Genomic DNA, 24565 nt, shown 5'->3' with positions numbered 1-24565 from the left:
TAGGGGGTTGTTGTTTTTTATTAAAATATGTATTTCCTTATTATTCATTAAGCTTGGAACAAATACATAACGTGCTATCTATGTAAGTGCTAACTATCCAGTTTTGAGTCATAAGATTTCTGAGTATATCCCTTGTCTAGTTTTAACTAAGGAAGGATTTCATGGTAAATGAACAATATATAAAAGTGTCTCACAAACAAATGAGCAGTAGGTAACAGGGCTGCAGGGTCCCACACTGGCAAGGAAGTGTCAGAGGTAGAAGTCATAGAAAATAAGAAAATTATAATGCATGGACTTGGTATAACTTGTGGTATAACTTGTTAATTTTGATAAAGACTGTGTTTTTTACATTTCTTTTCAGGTAAGAGTTTCACACAGAAGTGGCCCCAACTCAATATCTATACATTAACTTTGACAACCTTTGCTAATCTTAAAACTGTTTTGGCATTTATGGCTACAACACAGTAAAGAAACATTTTAAAATGAGAAAGAATCAGGAGCTTGACTGCCTAGAATCCCTTGGACACCTACACTGACTGCCACAGTGATGCTTAGTCCAAAGGGAACTGAAGCTGATGTCAACATCAGTTCACCCTATAATGATCATTGCCTTTTTCACCACTTGAGACACAAGATTGTTGCCAAAAATTGCACTATGAATATTCAATTTTTAAACCTCTGAGCACTTTGTCCTACTTACTGTAAAACGTAGCACAGAGACAAGAAGGAGAAAAACTCAACATTTTACCTCAGCAGAACTCTCAAAGGAATAGTATACTATTATATTTTAATACTTTTAGATCTAACTGTGTTCACAGGAATAGAATATATTAGTGTTACTTTTAAAATGTGTTTTATGTATTTACATTTATTTTTCATTCTGATTTTAATAAATGTGTAGGAACCAACACCCCCACCTACCATCCACAAAAATACACTATCCTTTTGTTCTTAAAAATGCTGTTCTGGCTTGTTTTGCAATGGCGTGAGGCAGAAGGTGGTCCACAGTAAATGCTCACTTTTGGCAGCAGTTTTACACTGCAAATCTATTGGAACCACTTCAGACATCTCAGGACAGTCTGTCCTGCTGTGGAACAGTGTCTTGTCTGTTTTGGGTGGCTGAACCTCTAGCATGAAAAAAAAGAAACAATAGAACTGGGATTTTATAGGTCTTGCTGAAAGTTTTTCTCTACAAAACATGCAATATCCTGCATGCATAAAGTATTAAGTCATTAACACAAATCAAAACGAAAGAGCCTCCACACATACAATTCTGTACTGAAATAAATTAAAAACTATGTTTTAAACATTCTTTTATAAATAGCAGAGTTTACTTCTGTTGCTACAAAATACTATTTTATCTACTAAACAAAGGAAATACTGTAAGTGTATAAAGTTTTAAAAACATTATCAAGATGATTCATTCAGTATGAATAAAAACATCCTTTCAAGTAACTGCTATAACCATGATGTTCATCAGTTTAAGGGGGTAAAGTGTCTTTCTCACTATACCACAAAATCTTGTGCTCATGAATGGTACTTCTCATAGCAGATAAAAATAAAATACTTTGATTAATGAAGACAGCAACATTAACGATAACATGATTTTAAAAGGTGAGATGCCAGTGTTGGTCAATGCAAACATTTACCACAAACATTAGAAAGCATATGCTGAATTCAATAAAAACATTGTAATTATTAGACATATACACACACATATATCTCTCTATATATAAAATCCAACCTCTGTCTGTCTGTCTGTCTGCTTTTCATGAGAAAACTACTTAATGGATTTTGATCGAGTTTTTTTCAATAATTTGGTTGAACATTCCGGTTGATTTTGCAACTTCTCTCATCGCACTAAATATCATATTTTGGTTGCGGCACCGATTTATTCGCACAAATCCAAAAGACAGGCTGTGGGCTGAGGGGAGGGGGAGGTGGTACCTCAGTAGTAGGGAGCAGGCGGGGCCCTCCTCACTCAAGCACCAGCCTCCATTTGAGTTGCTCTACCTCTCGCCACGTGTTGAACCGTATCTTGCCTCTGCTTAGCTAGTGATACCTGTTTGCTCAGCAGACATTATCATCTAGAGATTGTTAAAGAGTAACGTTTGACGTTTTTGAGAGAGAGATCACAGCTATGTGTGTTTTAGAGGGTACCTGCTCATTGGCAGGGATATCATGGCTACATGCTCTTCTCCCCACGCAGGGGACTAACTCCTCTCAGGGCTGAACACAATCAGATACAGTGGCAACATTTGATGTTGGAGCGTACCTACCTTCCGTTTGGCCAGAGATACTTTGCCAACTTTTTACGTTTTTGCCAAAGAGATCACAGCTAAATTCTCACCCCTGATAGCAAAACCAAAAATATTGTATATCAAGAGGCCCTCGGATACAAAAGCTATTAATATAAATTCTTCTCAATCCAAAATATTATTTTTTTTTTTTAATTGATTTTTAAAGTTTTTCCTATTTCAGTACTATGCGGGCACAGCTGCTGCTGGGGGACAGCTATCCATCCATCCATTTTCCAACCCACTGAATCTGAACACAGGGTCACGGGGGTCTGCTGGAGCCAATCCCAGCCAACACAGGGCACAAGGCAGGAACCAATTCCGGGCAGGGTGCCAACCCACCACAGGGGGGACAGCTAGTATATTTATATATATTATATATACATATATATATAGATACAATCAAACATATATACAGTATAATCACACATAATACAGTCATATGAAAAAGTTTGGGAACCCCTTAATTCTTTGGATTTTTGTTTATCATTGGCTGAGCTTTCAAAGTAGCAATTTCCTTTTAATATATGACATGCCTTATGGAAACAGTAGTATTTCAGCAGTGACATTAAGTTTATTGGATTAACAGAAAATATGCAATATGCATCATAACAAAATTAGACAGGTGCATAAATTTGGGCACCCCAACAGAGATATTACATTAATATTTAGTTGAGCCTCCTTTTGCAAATATAACAGCCTCTACACACCTCCTATAGCCTTTGATGAGTGTCTGGATGGAAGTATTTTTGACCATTCTTCCATACAAAATCTCTCCAGTCAGTTAAATTTGATGGCTACCGGGCATGGACAGCCTGCTTCAAATCATCCCATAGATTTTCAATGATATTCAAGTCAAGGGACTGTGATGACCATTCCAGAACATTGTACTTCTCCCTTTGCATGAATGCCTTTGTTAGATTTTGAACTGTGTTTTGGGTAATTGTCTTGCTGGAATATCCAACCCCTGCGTAACTTCAACTTTGTGACTGATGCTTGAACATTATCCTGAAGAATTTGTTGATATTGGGTTGAATTCACCTGACCCTTGACTTTAACAAGGGCCCTAGTCCCTGAACTAGCCACACAGGCCCACAGCATGATGGAACCTCCACCAAATTTGACAGTAGGTAGTAGGTGTTTTTCTTGGAACGCGATGTTCTTCTTCCGCCTCTTTAAGAAATTCTAAATGGTCTGTCCCTTCTGATTCAGAAACTCTGACTTGTCTTATTTATAGTTTATAATACAGTTCAACTTTTCTAACCTCTGCTACTTAATCAGAAAATAAATAAAAAACTAAACAGCATACATCTTTTCTTAAACAGATGTGTATGTTGACCATCACTTTACACAAACCATGATAGCCTTTGATAGTCTCTTTGATTAACAGAAGGATACATTAAAATAATAATATTGCACTAAATGGAACAGTGGGTAGCAATACCATCTTACGGATCTGACATCCCTGATTGAGTGCAAACCAGGTCATTCTCACACAACCATTTGTTACCTATCTATCTTCTTTTAAGATCACTTGCCACTTATAAAATGTATCTTCCAGTGAACAGTTAGCTATATGGCAAGGGCAAACATACTTAATAAAATGCCCACTCTGTGTATTTACCTTATTGGCTGAGCTACTAAATGCTGCAGTTTACTAGGTTTTATTATGATTTTTAGAAATTTTCAGATGATTCCGTCCTAATGGGATTTATTAATAAGGGGGATGAGATAGAGTAAAGGAGTCATGTGGATGACATTGTTTCTTGGTGCAGAAAGAATTGTCATTAACTTAACATTAGCAAACTCAAAGAACTGGTTAATGACTTGCACATGATCAATAAGCCTCTACACCTGGTCACTATTCAGGGAGTAGATGTGGAGGGGGTGCACTGCAACTAAAACTTAGGGTTCCTCATCAATGACAAACTGTACTGACCTAGAAATACAGTAGGACTATATAAGAAAGGGCAGAGCAGTCTCTTTATTCTTCGGAAACAGTGGTTCTTTAATGTGGGTAGTGACATACTTTATATATTCTACAACTCTATGATGGCCACTGAGATTTTCTATGCTATGGTGTGCTGATCTGGTAACATCACTTCAAGATAAGTACACTGAATCAACAAACTAATCAAAAGGGCAGGCTCGGTTTTGGGATGCATTATTGACCTGCTGGAGGTACTAGCGGAGGAGAGAATGAAGACAAAACTGCTGGCCATTATAAACAATTCTGCACGTTCTCTCTATGACACACTAACATTGAGGAATCCCAGCCAATGAATTATTAATGAAGAAACACTACTGGGCTCCATTATACTAACAGCAATACTCCTTTATAATACCTCACTGTGATTGTGACTGCTCTTTTGTCTCTTTGGCCAAGTCAGAAGATTTTCCTTTCTTTTTAGTAATTGTGGTGTGTATTTTAGGGGGTTGTTGTTTTTTATTAAAATATGTATTTCCTTATTTATTCATTGAGCTTGGAACAAACACATAACGTGCTATCTATGTAAGTGCTAACTATCCAGTTTTGGGTCATGAGATTTCTGAGTATATCCCTTGTCTAGTTTTAACTAAGGAAGGATTTCATGGTAAATGAACAATATATAAGTGTCTCACAAACAAATGAGCAGTAGGTAACAGGGTTGCAGGGTCCCACACTGGCAAGGAAGTGTCAGAGGTAGAAGTCATAGAAAATAAGAAAATTATATTGCATGGACTTGGTATAACTTGTGGTTTGGGTAAGACGTCATAGATAGCTTGAGAGCCAACTCTCCCTACAAACACAAATCCACTGGCAACCTAACATGGAAGGGCATTTCATAGAAGAGACTCTGTCCCTCAAACATCAATGCCCTGGAATAGCTTGGAAGTAATAGTTTCTGGATCATTAAGTAAATAGAAAGACTAGGCTTACTAAGTGTGCTTTGCCTTTCAAATGAGGCACCAGTGCTTAGAGATGCAGGGAGTCTTATGACCACCAGAGGGAAATTGTTCTGAGGTTCAGTAGCTCCAAGTTGAGACATTAAGCTGCCCATGGCAAGTGGGTCTGCAAGTTTGAAATAATGAATGTATGAATAGGTAGCAGGCGTTTTTCTTGGAATGTGGTGTTCTTCTTCCGCCATGCAAAGCGCTTTTTGTTATGACCTAATAACTCAATTTTTGTCTCATCAGTCCAAAGCACCTTGTTCCAAAATGAATCTGGCTTGTCTAAATGAGCATTTGCATACAACAAGTGACTCTGTTTGTGGCATGAGTGCAGAAAGGGCTTCTTTCTCATCATCCTGCCATACAGATGTTCTTTGTGCAAATTGTGCTGAATTGTAGAACGATGTACAGATACACCATCTGCAGCAAGATGTTCTTGCAGGTCTTCGGAGGTGATCTGTGGGTTATCTGTAACCATTCTCACAATCCTGCGTATATGCCGCTCCTGTATTTTCCTTGGCCTGCCACACCTGGGTTTAACAGCAACTGTGCCTGAAGTCTTCCACTTCCTGATTCCATGCCTTACAGTTGAAACTGACTGTTTAAACCTCTGAGATAACATTTTGTAGCCTTCCCCTAAACCATGATACTGAACAATCTTTGTTTTCAGATCTTTTGAGAGTTGCTTTGAGGATCCCATGCTGTCACTCTTCAGAGCAGAGTCAAAGGGAAGCACAACTTGCAATTGACCACCTTAAATACCTTTTCTCATGATTGGAAACATCTGTCTATGAAGTTCAAGGCTTAACGAGCTAATCTAACCAATTTGGTGTTGGAAGTAATCAGTATTGAGCAGTGACATGCATTCAAATCAGCAAAATTACAAGGGTACCCAAATTTTTGCACAGCCGGTTTTTCACATTTGATTTAATTTCATACAACTAAATACTGCTTCACTAAAAATCTTTGTTCGGAAAATACCCCAGTACTCAGATGTTCCTAGGAAATGAAAGACACTGTTATCTTTTTTGTTGAAAGTAAATTATTATGCAGGCTGAGAGGGGTTCCCAAACTTTTTCATATGACTGTAAGTGTGATAAACTCATCCAAGGTTAGCACTACCACGCTGGGGCAAGAGGGGGCACTGTTGTTAACGGTATCCTCTTCTTTTTCTACAGCCCAGAGAAGATGTCCAGTGAGGGCATTCATACCCAGCCAAATCCAGAGCAAGCCCCAATCCTTTCAGTCACTTCGCCATAAAATGTAGCAACCCAGGAAGGTAGTGTCTCATTACCAACCAGGGCTCATATCTGATAAGAGCTGCAAAGCAAAGAATGATGAAAGTACTACTGGCTGATTTACAAAGTCTTTTCTGTTGTGCCTCGCACACCCATTTTGATTTTTCTTTTGTTATTATTTGCAATTAAACAGGATTTACCAGGGTGGTACCCCAACATTTCCCTCTGCTCCTCACTGCCTCCTCTCCACTGTTACAATATACTGTATATGTATATTGTGAAGAAGGTTCTGCCTGAGGAATAACAATATCACTTCCACTTTACCCTCGACTTTCTGTTACATTACATAATATAGACAACAATGATATATGTGAGACCAGCGAGCTCTCAAGTACACGGTCACAAGGACACAACATACTTTAGAATATATATTAGAGGCCAGGATTTCACAATATTTTTGCCATACCTGGTTCACAATATGAAAATAGAGATTTTTATGTTTTGCAAAATATATTAAGTATTGAGATTTGATTGTATGATATATATTGCAATTCTTTATTTGACTGAAGTTAAAGTTAAAATCATACCGCAAAAGACAAAAATGACAATCTATTACAGCAAATCAAAGAAATCCATCTCAAGTGGATGGATTTCAAGTGTTTCGGCAGTTCTTCATTATAAAACCAGGAATATTCAGTCACAGTACATAACACACACACAAATTAGTATATAATATGTCTGACCTAATGGGGCTGTCCTTGGGAGATGAGCCATTTTGTTTGTAGTAAAGTCAAATCAATAACTGGCAGTAAAATACTGTAATTTTTCAAATATTGCTTAAATGTACAGTATACATATTTACATTTCAAATTCTTGGAGCTGCACACATTTATTTACATTTCCAAAGGTTACATGTAAAAAGTACTCTATGGCTTACTTCTGAGCCACACACAGAAAAGAATATTATTAAAAATTAGAGAACAATGTCCAGTTTCCCTTTTTTGCTTAATTTTTAGATCAAATGTAGGACGCTTCTTTAATATTATGTCTTTAGGATATTAAAGTGCTGCTTTTATGGCTACTGACCATATTCCTACTATCGTCCACTAACATACTAGGCACTTACACACAGTGCTGCCCAAACAGGTTCTGAAGCCCCACAGTCCTGAACTGGATTAAGTGGATATAAGAATATTATGTTAACATTCCACTCAAGGTGTACTCATGCCTTATGCCCATTGCTGTTGGGATAGGCTCTAGCTGCCTTTCATTGCTAATGGAAAAGTAGAGTTGAGGAAAAATGGACTAATGTTTTTTTTTTTAATTCATTACTTATGCATTAAGTAGAGCTAATTTTAGTTAAATTTAGTCAGCTGTCTTTCTCTGTATATTATTTAGAATAACCCATATGGTAAGACACAGTGTACTGAAATATATTATTAACATCATATTTTACATTGTTAATAGATCATAATACACTCTGGGCTCTGTTCAACATCACAGTAAATTACACATATAAAAGTTTAATTGTGGTCTATTGAAGTAAATATAATATAGTGTGGCTTTAAAATAGCACCCAGTGTGTGTACTATGATACTCTACTTTACTGTAACCTTGATAGTAAAGTGTATGTTATGTCTCTGGATGCCTTCTTGTAACATAATATACAGTTTACACTTGTTGCCCATTAATGGCATCATTAGAAAAAACATTAAGCAATTCCCATGTGTTATGTACTTCTCATGCATGTATATGGTTTAAACCTTCAGAGTGTTTAGTAATATAATGTTGTATACAGAATTATAGGGTCAGTACTGTAACATGTACAGAGTGCAGTATAATTGTAATAAACAGGCAACAAGTCAGCACTCTCCTGCACTGTGCCCGGTGAGTCTAACGACCTTACCTCAAAACATCTCTCTTCCTTATCTGAAATAACTACCTAACCTTCTTTACCTGAAAAATCTCAGAACAGTATGTTGCTGTGTATTGGACTGAAACAGCCCATTCTTATATGTAATTGTACACAAAAGTCTAAAAAAACTGTACAAAAACACAAAATATTTTAAATACACTAACCAACAGTACATTCATTCTTTGATCTAGGAGTTATTCCAAATGTTGAGAGGTGCTAAATAAAACATTAGTTACTTGATAATAAGTATATTCAGGTATAATGGTTTAGAACAGGGGTAGGCAACGTCGGTCCTGGTGAGCCGCAGTATGTGCAGGTTTTTGTTCCAACCCAGTTCCTTAACGAGAACTCAATTATTGCTGATGAAGCACATATTGCTTAAGTGACATTTTAATGCTTCATTTTAGTGGTCTCGCTTGTTAAGGTTCTCCAACCTTAATTGCTTATTTCAATCTTAAACTGCTGCATTCAGTGTTTTAATTGCTCCTTATTAGCAATAAGATGTAAAAGACAAAGCAGCCAGCAGTTCTCCAGCTAGCTTTTTTCCAATTACATCTGTGTGTGTTCATCATGCACTGTTTGATTTAATAAAACACTTAATAGAAAAATGTGACAGACTGAAAATGATGTTTTAGGCTTCATATCATTTGGATGATATCTTTGGAAAGGAAAAAAATCTACGATATAAGAGCCTTACATTGCACAGACTAACAAGCCATAAAATTAAATAAGGTCTGAGATTGGCAATGATTGGTTTCTAATTAAGCAATTGGGTTGGAATGAAAACCTCTAGCCACTGCGGCTCACCAGGACCGACGTTGCCTACCCCTGGTTTAGAACAGTGTTTCCCAAACTCGGTCCAGGGGACCCCCTGTGGCTGCAGGTTTTTGTTCCAAACAGCTTCTGTTTTTAATTGAACTCCTGGGCTAATTAAGTGAACTGATATTTCCCAAGTTCTGTGTTTAGGGAACAATATAGAAATTAGAAAACTAAGTTTGCTAAAAAAAATATTAAAATGTACCAAGCAGTCATATAGGAATAATGTATATTTTTTTCTTTTTAACAGTATTTTCATCTTGATTTTCATTCTACTTTTCTAGGTCTTCTAATTGTTTAATTAATCCATTATTTACTAATTAGTGGGTCAGACTCTAAAGTTTTTGCAGCCTTTGATTATTCAGTGTTGTTTGCCAGCGTGTCTGCTCTTCTCATTTTTAATTGTCATTATTAAGATACAACAAAAAGGGAAAAACTGTATACAGAAAGGGCAAAATATAATGAAATCAACAAAAGAGAGTTAAGCAATTAAATCTATAGCAAAAGTAGAAATATTTCTAAATGTCTTATAAATGTAAAAATCATGCTGCTGTGCTTTTCTGAATGTCGAATAAAAGAAAAAAAAACAGCTAATTAAATGAGATCAGTGCTATCAGGTGTTGTCACTGATTAGGAATCCGGTTGGAACAAAAACCTGCAGCCACAGGGGGTCCCCAGGACTATTATGTTTGGGAAACACTGGTTTGAGGACTGAAGTGTATGGGCAGGGTTGGTCTGGTATATCAGCCCCACATAGAAATGGGAAGAGATGAAGAGGAAGAAGAAGAAGAACCATTTTCTTTGTTCAATGTGCAATCATATTCAAATTGATATAAAGCCACAGGATCAAGTAATAGCATATGCAGTAACAGATAAAAACAAACCCTAAAGGATATAATACGAGGGAGAGCCAAGGTAAAGTTAGAAAATGGGATTTATTAGAAAATGGAATGAACCTTAACAAAACTGATGCTGTCATTTCTCAATGTTGTCTCCACCCTTCTCAGTGCACTTGTGCCACCTGAATGGAAGCGCCTGGATTCCAGCAGAATAAAAGGTTTGCCTTGTCCTCGCAACCACTCGTGTACCCATTCCATTTTATAATAAATTCCATTTTCTAACTTTAGCTTGACTCCCCCTCACACGATACCCACATTATTAAGCACATTCATATCAGCATTTCTTCCAAAGCTCAGCAGTACAGATGTATTAATGTAGCACAAAGCACATTAAGAGTGTAATGGTACAATAATTTATTTTATGGACAGTTTCTCATCCTATAACACTTTTTCCTGATCCATGGTCTTGTTACAATTTACCACAGCTATTTTATTTTTCAATCCAACTTATTTCTTAGTTAGAAGTCATGCCATTGTCTAACCCGCTTAATCCAGCACAGGGTTGTTTGGGGGGCTGGAGCCTATGCCAGCTAGTACAGGGAGCAAGGCAGGAACAAACCCTGGACAGGGCACCAAGCCATTGCAGGTAGAATGCATACACACACACACACACACAAGTACACCAAACACACATTAGGGCCAGTTCAGCATCACCTATTCACCTAACCTGCATGTCTTTAGACTGTGGGAGAAATCCGGGCCAGACACTGCGAGAACATGCAAGCAGCATGCTGGGAGTGAACCCTGATCTCCTTACTGCAAGGCAGCTACTCAACCGCTGCACCACAATGCCGACCTTAATCAGAGGTGAAATTTTCAATTCAATGCAATCTTATGTTTTCCTGCTTCTTCATTTAGTGTTGCAGTGAAGAAGTAACCAACACTTAATTTATACAATTCTTTACAGAATTTAACATGGGTGTGTGCTTTATATATAACTGAATTCATTCACCTGAATCTAACTACGAGCAAGCACATGTTCACACCAAACAAGATGTATGTATAGTGACTCTTCAAAATTAGAAGACGAGTCAGACAAGGATGTATACTATCACCAACGCTTTTCAATCTATACAGTGAATTCATTCTGATTGAGGCACTGGAATCAATAAAGGGATTAAATATAGGACAGGATATAAACAACATAAGATATTCAGATGACACCATCCTTCTGGCAGAAAATATAAAGAACCTACAAAGAATGATAGAGAGGATTGTACAGTGAGGGAAAGGAATAAAGAATGGAACTTAACGAACTCGAACTGAATAAAACCAAAGTTATGTTAATCATTGAAGGAACAGAACAAAACTATAACATAATAATAAATAGGAATTCATCTGGAACAGGTAAAAAGTTACACTTATTTTGGTAGTGGGATTACAATAATGGTAGATGTGAAAAGGACATATAAACTAGAATGGGAATAAACTAAGACTGCCTTTTGGAAACAAAAGGCATTCATGAGAGAAGACCTGAACATGGATTTTACGAAGAGACTATCAGTATTATGTATTCTCAAGAGTAAGTTTATGATGTGAACAAAAAGATCCTCAAGAGCTTCGCAGTGCTACCGACGAACAGTTTAAATATCAACTAGCAGCAAAAGGTTACACATGCAATTAAGTACTGAAGACGGCATGCACCAAAATGCATCTTTGTAAAGAACTAGTTAGATGGAAAATGTTATTTACTGGTCACATCATGAGAGGTTCAGTGAGGAACATGACGCTAAAGATTCAGCAAGGAAAACTAAATGGAAAAGGAGACAGGGGTCAGCTGAGAAGAAGCTGGTTAGTTAGATAGATAGATAGATAGATAGATAGATAGATAGATAGATAGATAGATAGATAGATAGATAGATAGATAGATAGAGCTTTATTTGTCCCTATGGGGAAATTTGGCTTTTTACAGAAGATCTTAAAACAAACAAATTGAAATTACTCCAGTATTGCAGAATGAATTTTATGCAAACGTGCCTAATCTTACATAATTTTTACTTACTAATTAATACATAATGAATGATTTTAACAGAAGACTAAATAGAAACATTTAATTCATTGAAATCTAAAATCAGGAAATATATTTAATTAATGATAAAGTCTGAAAATTCCCTCTGAATAAGAAACTGGTTAAAAGTGAAGACCTGAAGACAAATCAATTCGTCTGGACTATGACTGGGGAACACTGGTAAAAAAAATGTTCATTTTCATATTTTCAGCTTGTTACCCATCATAACCACTTATAAAATACGCTAACTATATTTCATACTCTCATAACGGCACATAATGGGACGTCTGTCTGGTCATCACCCTATTATAAATGGATTCTGAACGATTTTACAGTATACAGTATCCCATATTTCCTAAGATTTAACATCTAGTGTGTTTGATCATATACATATATACATATTCGATCTGTAAAGCCCCATAGAAAGCAATCAGGTATCTAGTTTCTCTGGTTCTGAAGAACTGTGGACACTTACACACAAAATGTACATAAAAACACTAGCCAGAAGAATAAGTATTGCATTGTCGTTATTCCATATCCAGAATTGCTGGCTGGAAGAAAGATTGTTTTCAATCATTATTTGTAAAGCTTACGTAAAGATATCAAGCAGAACTATGCCAAACAAATTATGAAAAAAAAAAAATAAACTACTGACACGACATGGACTCCGTGAAATCCTCTGTAGCAGTTCAGAATGTCTTACTATCAGACAACACTAGACGGCGCCTCAAATCGATGTCTCATAGAGATGATGTCATACCAAAAGCTACGCGCCGTATTTATACGCAGGCGTAGCACCCGTTCTCGCTGTGTATTGTGGGTAGTACGTCTCGTCGTTGGTTTCCTTTTCTACAGATTTGAGCTGTTTATATTCGTCTTTTGACAAAATGATGGCAGCAGATGTTGAAGATTTCATCAAACAGAACCGAGAAATTGCTGATTTTGTGGAGACGTTTAAGACTTTGTCCGAAAGCGAAAAACATTGGCAGTCGAGAAAGGAGTTTATTCTTAGGAACTTTACAGAATTTGAAGAAGCGCACATAGACAATCTCCTGTCACTGTCTATGGTCTGGGCAAACCACGTCTTCATGGGCTGCCGGTGAGCTAATGAAAGTGGGATTAAATATATCCGGCATTTGCACCTGAGCTTCCTAAAATGGTACTGTTTTACGACGCTCGGGTGCAGTGGGATTATCTTTTGGGGTTACGAATGGGGATGCCTTTCTCTTTTTTTGACCGTGCCGCGTTTCCACAAGTATGCACTTTTCCAAATGCAAATCTTTGTTTTTAGCAATTTACTTTTTCCCGACGGTGTTTGGTTTGGTAGTTTAAACTCATCAAACTTTGCTGCTCATAACGTTTTGTCTCCAAATGGCCTGGTTTTTGAATGTTTGTAGATGCATTCACCCTTTGCTTGATTTACTGATTTAGTAAAGTTTACGTTATTTTTGCGTACTTTCGAGTAACTGTAAACTCTTAAATATAGCATAATACCTTGTCACTTAGAAATGGTTAATGTAATTATTAATAGTTATTCATGTTTGTGCTCAGTAATACAGCGACAGTATTCACGATGCTCGAGAGCACATTTTCATACAGTGAGTGCACATGGAATCCCTACTCTATTACATGGAAGAACTACCTTTTATGTTATTGTATGACCGTATCTAAAGACGAGCTAATAATTCGATCATAACTGCCTAGTCAGAAGTTATCTTTTTTTTTTTTTTTTTTGCATTTCTTCACTCTCGTGTATATTTGAGAGGAGTTTGTCATAATATATTTATTTGGCTGCTGTAAAAATCCAAATGTACCCCTGGGGGCAAATAGTATCTAGTTATCAATCTAGCAATCAATACAAGACAGTAGCCAGTAATACAGTGTTGAACAATATTAAATACAAAACAAATATATAATTATATATTAAAATAATTGGAGCCCAATAACCAGATATACTGTAGCAACAATAATTAAACATTATACTCTTATCCCACTGTCATCACTTTAAAATGCTCATTAAGCAATCCCTAGCAGCATTGGGAACAAGGATAATGATGTACAAACCCCATTTCCAAAAAAGAGTTGGGACACTTTCTAAAAATGCAATAAAAACTAAAATGTGTAATTTGGTAATTCACTTGAACCTTTATTTAACAAGGAAAAGGACAAAGAAAAGATTTTAAGTGTTTTCACTGACAAACTTAATTCTATTTGTTGAACATAAACAAATTTAGAAATTGAAGCCTGCAACACACTCCAAAAAAGTTGGGACAGAGGCAAGTTTACCACTGGGTCACATCCCCTTTTCTTTTAATTACACTTCTTAATCATTTGCGAACTGTTGCAGTTTTTCAAGTGGAATTTGTGCCCATTCTTGCTGCATATAAGACTTGAGCTGCTCCATAGTCCGTGATCGCCGTTGTCTGATTCTCCTCTTCATGATGTGCCAGACATTTTCAATAGGAGTCAGATCTGGACTGCAGGCAGGCCAGTCAAGCACACGGACTCTATGTCTATGAAGCCACACTTTTGTAATTTGTGCAGAATGGAGCCATCCTGCTGAAATATACTTGGAACTCCTAGGAAAAGACGTCATCTTGACGGGAGCATATGTCTCTCTAAAATTCCAATGTAAGCCGTCCACTTAAATGGTGCCTTCACATATATAGAGACACCCCCCCCCCCCCCATGCCATCACAGATGCTAGTTTTTGCACCTTTTGTTGATAACGGTCTGGATGGTCATTTTCATCTTTGGCACGTAGAATCCGATGTCTGTTTTTCCCAAAAACAAGCTGAAATGTGGACTCGCCTGACCATAGAACACGTTTCCATTGTTTTTCAGTCCATCTCAGATGTGCTTCAGCCCAGAGAACTTGCCGACGTTTCTGCATAAAACTGATGTATGGCTTCCTCTTTGCATAATACAATTTCAGGGAGCATTTCTTGATGTAGTGGCGGAATGTGTTAAGCGACAATGATTTCCCAAAGTAGCCCTGAGCCCATGTGGCTGTGTCCATCACAGTAGCATGACAGTTTCTAATAGCGCCTAAGGGCTCGAAAATCATGCACATTGAGCAATGGTTTCCACCTTACAGATTTCTCCTGACTCCCTGAATCTTTTGACAATGTTATTAACTGTACATGGTGACAGACCTAAATTCTTTGCTATCCTGCGCTGAGAAACATTGTTTTAAATTGACCGATAATTCTCACGATGTTCAGCCACGACCCATCTTTTTTTGCAAAGACTGAGCCTTTGGTGGGCGCTCCTTTAATACCCATCCTTGATACGCACACCTGTTACCAGTTACCCTGCTAAACGAGGAGCCTTACAGAATGTTACTTGTATAACCTTTACTGTCTTACTTTGCCTCTGTCCCAACTTTTTTGGAGTGTGTTGCAAGCATCAATTTTTAAATTTGTTTATTTTTAACAAATAGAATTAAGTTTGTCAGTGAAAACACTGAAAACCTTTTCTGTGTCCTTTTGTCTGTTAAATAAAGTTTCAAGTGAATTACCAAATTACATATTTTAGTTTTTATTGCATTTTTAGAAAGTGCCCCAACTTTTTTTTGGAAATGGGGTTTGTACATCATTATCCTTGTTCCCAATGCTGCTAGGGATTGCTTAATGAGCATTTTAAAGTGATGACAGTGGAATAAGAGTATAATGTTTAATTATTGTTGCTATATTGTTGCTCCTGTTCTGTGTATTGTATTGTATTGTATTGTATTGTATTGTATTGTATTGTATTGTATTGCCCCCCTTCTTTTGACACCTACTGCACGCCCAACCTACCTGGAAAGGGGTCTGTCTTTGAACTGCCTTTCCCAAGGTTTCTTCCATTTTTCCCTACTAGGTTTTTTTGGGAGTTTTTCCTTGTCTTCTTAGAGAGTCTGTTAAAGCCCATTGCGGCACGTCTTGTGTGATTTTGGGCTATACAAAAATAAATTGTATTGTATTGTATATCTGGTTATTGGGCTCTAATTGTTTGCTTAATGAGCATTTTAAAGTGATGGCATTAAGAGAGTAGACTTCTGGAATGTAGTTGTCCTACAATGTATTTGTCAGAGCAGAAATTGTCCTGTCCCGTTTGCCAGATGGTAAAAGGGCAAACCTACCGTGTCCAGGGTGTGCTGACCTTCTTATATAATTGGCAAATGTAGACCTTGTCTAAGTTCTTTAGTTCAGTCCCAGTGATCCTCTGGGCTACTCTGAATGTCTCTGATCTGCAGCAGAGCAGCTAGCGTACCACACTGTTGCATAGTAAGAGTATACATACCATAAGGCTACGATAGAAATGTATTTGCAGCTGCAGTTGTAAATTTTTTTTTTTTTTAAGCTCTCGTAGAAAGCATAGCCATTGTCAGACTTTCTTTACCAGGTGGGGAATGTTCAGGCATCATGTCAGATCTTCTGTAATGTAGTAATCCAATCCAAACCCCCCCCAGAATCTAAAACTTTATACCCTTTGCACCTCCTTTTGATGTATGTAAAAGGCATAGTGTTTAGTTTTGCTGGCCTTCCTAAAACCTACTACGATCCCAGTGGCGTAGCGTAGTAGGGGCGGCCCGCTCCAGGCGGCACTTTTAGGGGGCGGCAAAATTTCACAATAAATAATATCATCTTGTAAAAATTTGAACCATACCTAAATAAGGGGGCGGCGGAATTTTCCTCCGCCCCGGGCAGCTGACACCCACGCTACGCAACTGTACGATCCCCTTGCTTTTCGAGGTATTAAGGGCTGTATTATCCGTGCAAGGCTTAGCCAAGTGTCGTACCTCCACCATGTTTACTGTGCCATTATCATCGGATGTTAGACTCGCTGCAGTAGTGTCGTCTGCAAACTTAATTATAGTGTTGGAGGAATGAATTGGAAGACAGTCGGTCATGTGTAAGAAGGGATAAAAGAAGAGGGCCGAGAGCACAACCCTGAGTCACTCCCATAATCAGAATTAGGGTAAAGGAATTGTGACTACAAACTCTGCCTTTCTGGGGTCTTTTAGTTAAGAAATCTATAATCCAAATACACAGCAAAGTTCCTAGACCCAATTGACCACATTTATTATCCAATTAACGGGGAATTACAATACTAAAAGCAGGAATGAACTGAACAAGCAAAACATCCTCAAGCAGGTTGACTTGATGACGTCATACTTTTAAAACAAGGTACACTTTCATCTTGGATCCTTTTACTTGCCTTGAGGTCACCGTGTTCTGATGGGTAGCAGGTATTGTACAAAGAAAAACTAGTGCTTGAAAGAATCTGGGCTCGGCTGTGAACCTTTGTTTGCATAGTATGCTCTTATTAATTCCACATTGTGTCTTATTTCCATGCATCTCTAGTAATATAATGTACTGTATGTTTTTAGGTACAGCCCAGATCTAATGGAAAAAGTGAAACTGATGGCAGAAGGCATTGATGTACATGATGCACCAGTATTTAAGACAAGGGATGAAATAATGAAACAGGTAATCTCCTTTTCCTTATTTCAGAAGAAAGAATACTTGGAGCTACTGTAGCGGATGAATCTAGAGAAGAGATTTTTAGTCTGATATATAACTCTTGGTTAAACATTAAACACACGCACAGGTATCACCAGGTGAGCAGCCTGCAGCATTTATTGTGGTAATGTATAATTAAATAAAAACAACAGATTTTAAAAATAATTGCTTACCATTGTTATCAAAAGCATTTTCTTTGGATCTTCACCCCTTATTCTGGAATTAAGTGTTTTTTTTTGTTTTTTTTTGATTGATTTTACGCGCTATATAAATGTAATGAATTATTATTATTTTATGCTATTCAGTTTCTTAAACAAAGCATCAAATGTTTTTTAGGATTTTCAGGAATTTGTTTATTTATTCATTTATCTTTTTTCCATTACGAGTAGTTGGATAAAGGTAGGTTATATTTTTGGAATTACATACATGTTGCTGTGCTGCCAAAAAGGTGGCTTGGAGAAGAAGTGGAACCAACTTGTCTCTGGCATTACCCAAATACGTTCTGCTCACGTCCTCAAATTTTATAACCCACTTAATCAGGGGGCTGGTGAATATCCCAGCAAGCATAGAGTGTAAGGCAGGAACAGCCCCTGAGCAAGGCGCCAGCCCATTGTGGACATTTTGTTCCTGTTTCTTATAAAAGAATAAATTAAGGAGTCCTTTCCATTTTAAAAAGCCTGAGGTTTTTCCATTTTTGTACTGTTAATAACCACTGCAGCCCATAAGGAAAGTGGAGATTGAAGTTTAGTTTCTAACAAACTATAAATTGGCCTGTGTGTGTGAAGAAGCAGGAAAAAATAAGATTTCATTGAATTGAAAATTTCACCTCTGATTAAGGTCGGCATTGTGGTGCAGTGGTTGAGCTGCTGCCTTGCAGTAAAGAGGTCAGGGTTCACTCCCAGCATGCTGCTTGCATGTTCTCGCAGTGTCTGCCCCGGATTTTTCCCACAGTCTAAAGACATGCAGGTTAGGTGAATAGGTGATGCTGAACTGGCCCTAATGTGTGTTTGTTGTACTCACCCTGTGATGGGCTGGCGTTCTATAAAGGGTTTGTACCTGCCTTGTGCCAGCTGCTTGCTGGGAGAGCCTCCAGCATCCTGCAGCGGGGTTGGAAAGTGGCCGGATATTTCAGCTATCACAGTTTTATTGTTAAGTACAAGAATAAGAGTATGTTTGGTTTAGGAAACCAAATTGTGTTTTTAGAGATGGTGTCATTATATTGATGCAAAAGAACAGTTTAACCTCCTTTGTAAAATATATTCTGCTATAACTGTTACTACTTCTGCTTTTTTGTACACATGTGCAGCAACGCTGAAGCCCGACAAGACTCAAGAGCGGCAAGACTGAACAGCTGTACAGCCCATATTTTTAAAGGAATTTTTTGTACGACTTTTTTAAACATATGTACATATGTTTTTCTATTTTAACAAATGGGTTAGTAAACAGATGCTGCCCACCATTTTGCCATTTTTAGCATTTGTATTTGTATATTGATGTCGGTTCAATCAGTAGCTGATGTTAAAGCTTGTCAAATGATCAAATACATAGAGCTCCATATGCTGTAGTTAAATTATTCCTGATGATACAGATTTTGGTATTTACATTTTAAAATGTCATTTTATTACTTTTACTGTTTATTGCATATTTTTAATGACGCAATCAAGTGTGCTGTAGATTTGTTTGGAATACTTGTTCATTTCATTGTGTTTCAAAAATCAAGATATAGCTCGACAATAAAATACAAATTTTGAAAAAAAAAGTTTAATCTTTCTTTTAGATATGTTAAAACTTTATCTGAATTATTACAAACAGTCCTCCTTGAGCACAAGGTACGTTAAACGGTGTGAATATGTATCGTACACCGTCAGGTTACGTGGTAAGTGTTGGGCGAGATGTGAATTTAAAGCTTATCCATGCGCGAGGGCCGCTGCTGAACTTATCAGTAAGTGTAAGAGATGTTTGTCTACGGGCTTTATCTTTGTAAAATGTCAAATATAAGCACTGTGCTTATTTCTGTTTTTCATTTTTCACCTGTATTTTTGAGCACAGTGACACTTTAAAGAAATCATTGTTGCAGGAAATGAATTAAGAATTTCACAGAGTAAATATAACACATAATTTTCCATTTCCACACAATTGTATTTCATTGGTTAAGTATTCCACACATGGTTTCTGAGCAAACATGCTCTTGAAATGCAAATATCATGAAAGTTTTATTCATGTATTGAATATTTAAGTTACTTACTAAAAGGTGCCGTTGCAAAGCTTCAGTGTAAATAGGATTTCTTTAACTTTTAGCTTCTACCCATTGCAAACCTTTTGGCAGGTTAAAGAACCAAGTTAAATTTTAATGTCTCAAAAGGTACAGTCTTTATGAATGATGAATACAGTAGTGAGCTGGATGTGATCAGATGGCTAATACAGTTGTATTGCTCTGCCCACAGTCACCCAGCCTTACCATTAATTTACTGTTTCTACAGCAATGATACTTGATGGCATTCTGTGTTCAAACTCCAGACTTAGTCACTGCCATTTTGGAGTTGGCACACTCGCCCTGTGTCTGCAGAGGTTTTCTCCCCATGGTTGTCAAAGAGGGTTTTATGGGGTCATAATTGTCACATTGACAAACAATTTTATAGCATGTCAATGGTTCATTCTTTTTATGTAAATAATTAAGGACGCTGTCTTCTACAGTCCTGTTGATGCCAAACTCTTGCCCTGTGCTGTATTGCAGCTTTGTAATGAATTTATAGTTCTTATATTGGTTTAGCCCTAAAGCTGCACAGTTTCTATGTTCCACTCCAGTGCCTACTGATTGTCGTTGTGGAATTTGCACGTCACAGACATGCAAGTTAGGGCGATTGAGAATTCTAAAGTGTCCCCAAAAATGGACTGGCACTCTGCCCAACCGGTTGTTCAGCTCTACTCCCTGCACTCCCAAGTTGGATTAAGCAGGAACCAGGCACTCACAAATTTAGCAATAGTTGTCCTTGTGGGAGGCAAGATCTTTTATTAGACGGCACTGACTACATGGATGGTGCCTGCCACCGGATTATGTTGCCCCACCTTTGTATAAAGAGGTAACTTCTAACCACACCAGACATTTACAGATTAGTTTTATAAGTTATGGGGTGTGAGCGAGTACAACAAAACAGAACATAAATATTGTAAGGTCCATGTGCCTGGGATTGTAACATGAATACAGTATTTGGATGTGGCCACTTAGGAAATTTATTTTTATTTCAGAAAAGACAAAACGTTCTCAACAAGTAAAGTGCATTGCAGCTGCTTCTGATACTGTACAAGTGTCCTTGAGTACAAATTAAATTTGTAAAACTGAGCAAAGCTCTAACCCAAATGAAATCGGCTGCAAAATGTTTAGAATTTTTTGGAAGTTGTTTCAGTGGTTTAATAAAAAAAAAAAGTGTAAAAGAACAATTGCAAATATCAGATTGCTTGATCTTAACCACTGTCCCCATAAGATGGTTCGAACCGCTCACATTAAAACACCATTTCCCTGAGACTTCACCCCCTTTACATTCAGACTTTAAGATAGAACGTGGTACCAGACAAGGGTGTCCCTTGTCACCACAGCTGTTTGCAATCGCCATTGAACCACTGGCGGTTCACTGTCGAAATTCTTATCAGATAAAGGGGATTATCAGAGGACTGGAACAGAAAATTTCTCTATATGCAGATGATATGGTTAAATATATATTTTATTTATATATATATTATCTCAGACCCAGAAAACACTGTGCCTGCATTTCTAACAGCACTAACAGAATTTCAAAAGATATCTGGTCTCAGAATTAATCTGAATAAAAGTATACTCTTTCCAGTGAATTCACAAGCATATAATCGGATCGGACACCCAACCTTTTACCATAGCAGATCAGTTTAAATACCTAGGGGTAAATATCACAAGTAAACATAAAGCTCTTTATCAACAAAATTTTGCCGTCTGTATGGAAAAAAATTAAGCAAGACTTGCATAGATGGCCAACCCTTCATCTCACTCTAGCCGGAAGAATTAACGTTGTTAAGATGAAGATCCTTCCTAAACTTTTTTTATTTCAAAACATTCCAATATATATCAATAAATCCTTTTTTAAGCAATTAGACTCAACAATAACCTCATTCATTTGGAACTCAAAACACCCACGTATCCAAAGAGCGACCCTACAAAGACCTCAGGCAGAAGGTGGCATGGCTTTACCTAATTTTCAGTTTTATTACTGGGCAGCAAACATACAAGCCATAAAAACCTGGACACAAAAAAATGAACATACACAGGCTTGGTCCGCAATAGAAGTAAAATCCTGTAGTACTTCTTTATACTCCCTGCTCTGCGCTCCAATAAATGAGAGTTATCGCAAATACAGTGGTGTGAAAAACTATTTGCCCCCTTCCTGATTTCTTATTCTTTTGCATGTTTGTCACACAAAATGTTTCTGATCATCAAACACATTTAACCATTAGTCAAATATAACACAAGTAAACACAAAATGCAGTTTGTAAATGGTGGTTTTTATTATTTAGGGAGAAAAAAAAAATCCAAACCTACATGGCCCTGTGTGAAAAAGTAATTGCCCCCTGAACCTAATAACTGGTTGGGCCACCCTTAGCAGCAATAACTGCAATCAAGCGTTTGCGATAACTTGCAATGAGTCTTTTACAGCGCTCTGGAGGAATTTTGGCCCACTCATCTTTGCAAAATTGTTGTAATTCAGCTTTATTTGAGGGTTTTCTAGCATGAACCGCCTTTTTAAGGTCATGCCATAGCATCTCAATTGGATTCAGGTCAGGACTTTGACTAGGCCACTCCAAAGTCTTCATTTTGTTTTTCTTCAGCCATTCAGAGGTGGATTTGCTGGTGTGTTTTGGGTCATTGTCCTGTTGCAGCACCCAAGATCGCTTCAGCTTGAGTTGACGAACAGATGGCCGGACATTCTCCTTCAGGATTTTTTAGTAGACAGTAGAATTCATGGTTCCATCTATCACAGCAAGCCTTCCAGGTCCTGAAGCAGCAAAACAACCCCAGACCATCACACTACCACCACCATATTTTACTGTTGGTATGATGTTCTTTTTCTGAAATGCTGTGTTCCTTTTACGCCAGATGTAACGGGACATTTGCCTTCCAAAAAGTTCAACTTTTGTCTCATCAGTCCACAAGGTATTTTCCCAAAAGTCTTGGCAATCATTGAGATGTTTCTTAGCAAAATTGAGACGAGCCCTAATGTTCTTTTTGCTTAACAGTGGTTTGCGTCTTGGAAATCTGCCATGCAGGCCGTTTTTGCCCAGTCTCTTTCTTATGATGGAGTCGTGAACACTGACCTTACTTGAGGCAAGTGAGGCCTGCAGTTCTTTAGACGTTGTCCTGGGGTCTTTTGTGACCTCTCGGATGAGTCGTCTCTGCGCTCTTGGGGTAATTTTGGTCGGCCGGCCACTCCTGGGAAGGTTCACCACTGTTCCATGTTTTTGCCATTTGTGGATAATGGCTCTCACTGTGGTTCGCTGGAGTCCCAAAGCTTTAGAAATGGCTTTATAACCTTTACCAGACTGATTGAGATCTATTACTTCTGTTCTCATTTGTTCCTGAAGTTCTTTGGATCTTGGCATGATGTCTAGCTTTTGAGGTGCTTTTGGTCTACTTCTCTGTGTCAGGCAGCTCCTATTTAAGTGATTTCTTGATTGAAACAGGTGTGGCAGTAATCAGGTCTGGGGGTGGCTACGGAAATTGAACTCAGGTGTGATACACCACAGTTAGGTTATTTTTTAACAAGGGGGCAATTACTTTTTCACACAGGGCCATGTAGGTTTGGATTTTTTTTCTCCCTATATAATAAAAACCATCATTTAAAAACTGCATTTTGTGTTTACTTGTGTTATATTTGACTAATGGTTAAATGTGTTTGATGATCAGAAACATTTTGTGTGACAAACATGCAAAAGAATAAGAAATCAGGAAGGGGGCAAATAGTTTTTCACACCACTGTATACTAATAAACCAATTGTGCTTTACTCACTCAGAATATGGAACCAACTTAGAAAGCATTTTAAAATGGAAAATCTTTTATCTGTGGCACCTCTGCAAGAGAACCACCTCTTTCAACCCTCGCAAACATATCCAGTTTTTAATACCTGGAAAAGTTTTGGGATTAAAATGCTCAGAAATCTTTATATATATATATATATATATATATATAATTAATATATATATATATATATATATATATATATATATATAAACATATTTGCATCTTTTGAACAATTACATTCCAAATTCAACCTCTCAGCTACACATTTCTTTCACTATCTTCAAATTAGAAATTTTGTTAAACAGAAACTGCCCGATTTTCCTCACCTCGTACCCTCCACCATGCTGGAAAAAATACTGCTCAATTTCGAGGACTTAAACACCATTTCCACATTATATAAAATCTTTAAATTAGAGTCCCTACCTTTCAAAGACCCAAGAGGACATTGGGAAGAAGATCTCTTAATCAATATATCAGAAAAGGAGTGGAAGGTAGCAAAGCAGAGAATTCACTCGAGCTCCATATGCGCAAAGCATAGAATTATTCAACTAAAAATTATATATCGAGCGCATCTGTCTCGTTTAAAACTGTCCAAAATGTTCCCAGGGCAGGATCCAACCTGCGAACGCTGCAACCAAGCTCCTGCCTCACCGAGTCACATGTTTTGGGCCTGCACCAAACTAACATCATTCTGGACCAAAATTTTTAAGTGCCTTTCAGACAGCCTTGGGGTCACAATCCCTCCTAACCCATTAACAGCTGTGTTTGGTGTTCTTCCAGACGGACTTGAAGTGGAGAAGGACAAGCAAACTGATTGCATTCACTACACTTTTGGCACGCAGACTTATTTTGCTAAATTGGAAGAATCCTAACTCTCCTCTAAGTCAGTGGGAAACCAATGTTTTATATT

At 37.5% G+C, this 24565-nt stretch overlaps 1 protein-coding gene across 1 annotated transcript; it reads left to right on the top strand.

Moving 5' to 3' along the window:
• Positions 1-12903: 12903 nt before the first annotated feature.
• cdkn2aipnl (CDKN2A interacting protein N-terminal like) lies at positions 12904-19330 on the top strand. The gene is made up of 3 exons (XM_028812842.2): positions 12904-13203; positions 17479-17578; positions 18918-19330. The coding sequence occupies exons 1-3, from the start codon at positions 12992-12994 to the stop codon at positions 18924-18926; spliced, it is 321 nt and encodes a 106-aa protein (XP_028668675.1). The 5' UTR covers positions 12904-12991; the 3' UTR covers positions 18927-19330.
• Positions 19331-24565: the final 5235 nt, after the last annotated feature.

This window comes from Erpetoichthys calabaricus, chromosome 11, assembly GCF_900747795.2.
Source record: "Erpetoichthys calabaricus chromosome 11, fErpCal1.3, whole genome shotgun sequence".
Lineage (NCBI taxonomy): Eukaryota > Metazoa > Chordata > Cladistia > Polypteriformes > Polypteridae > Erpetoichthys > Erpetoichthys calabaricus.
Note: the sequence above shows the minus strand (reverse complement) of the source record. Positions and strands in the feature narration are given on the sequence as shown.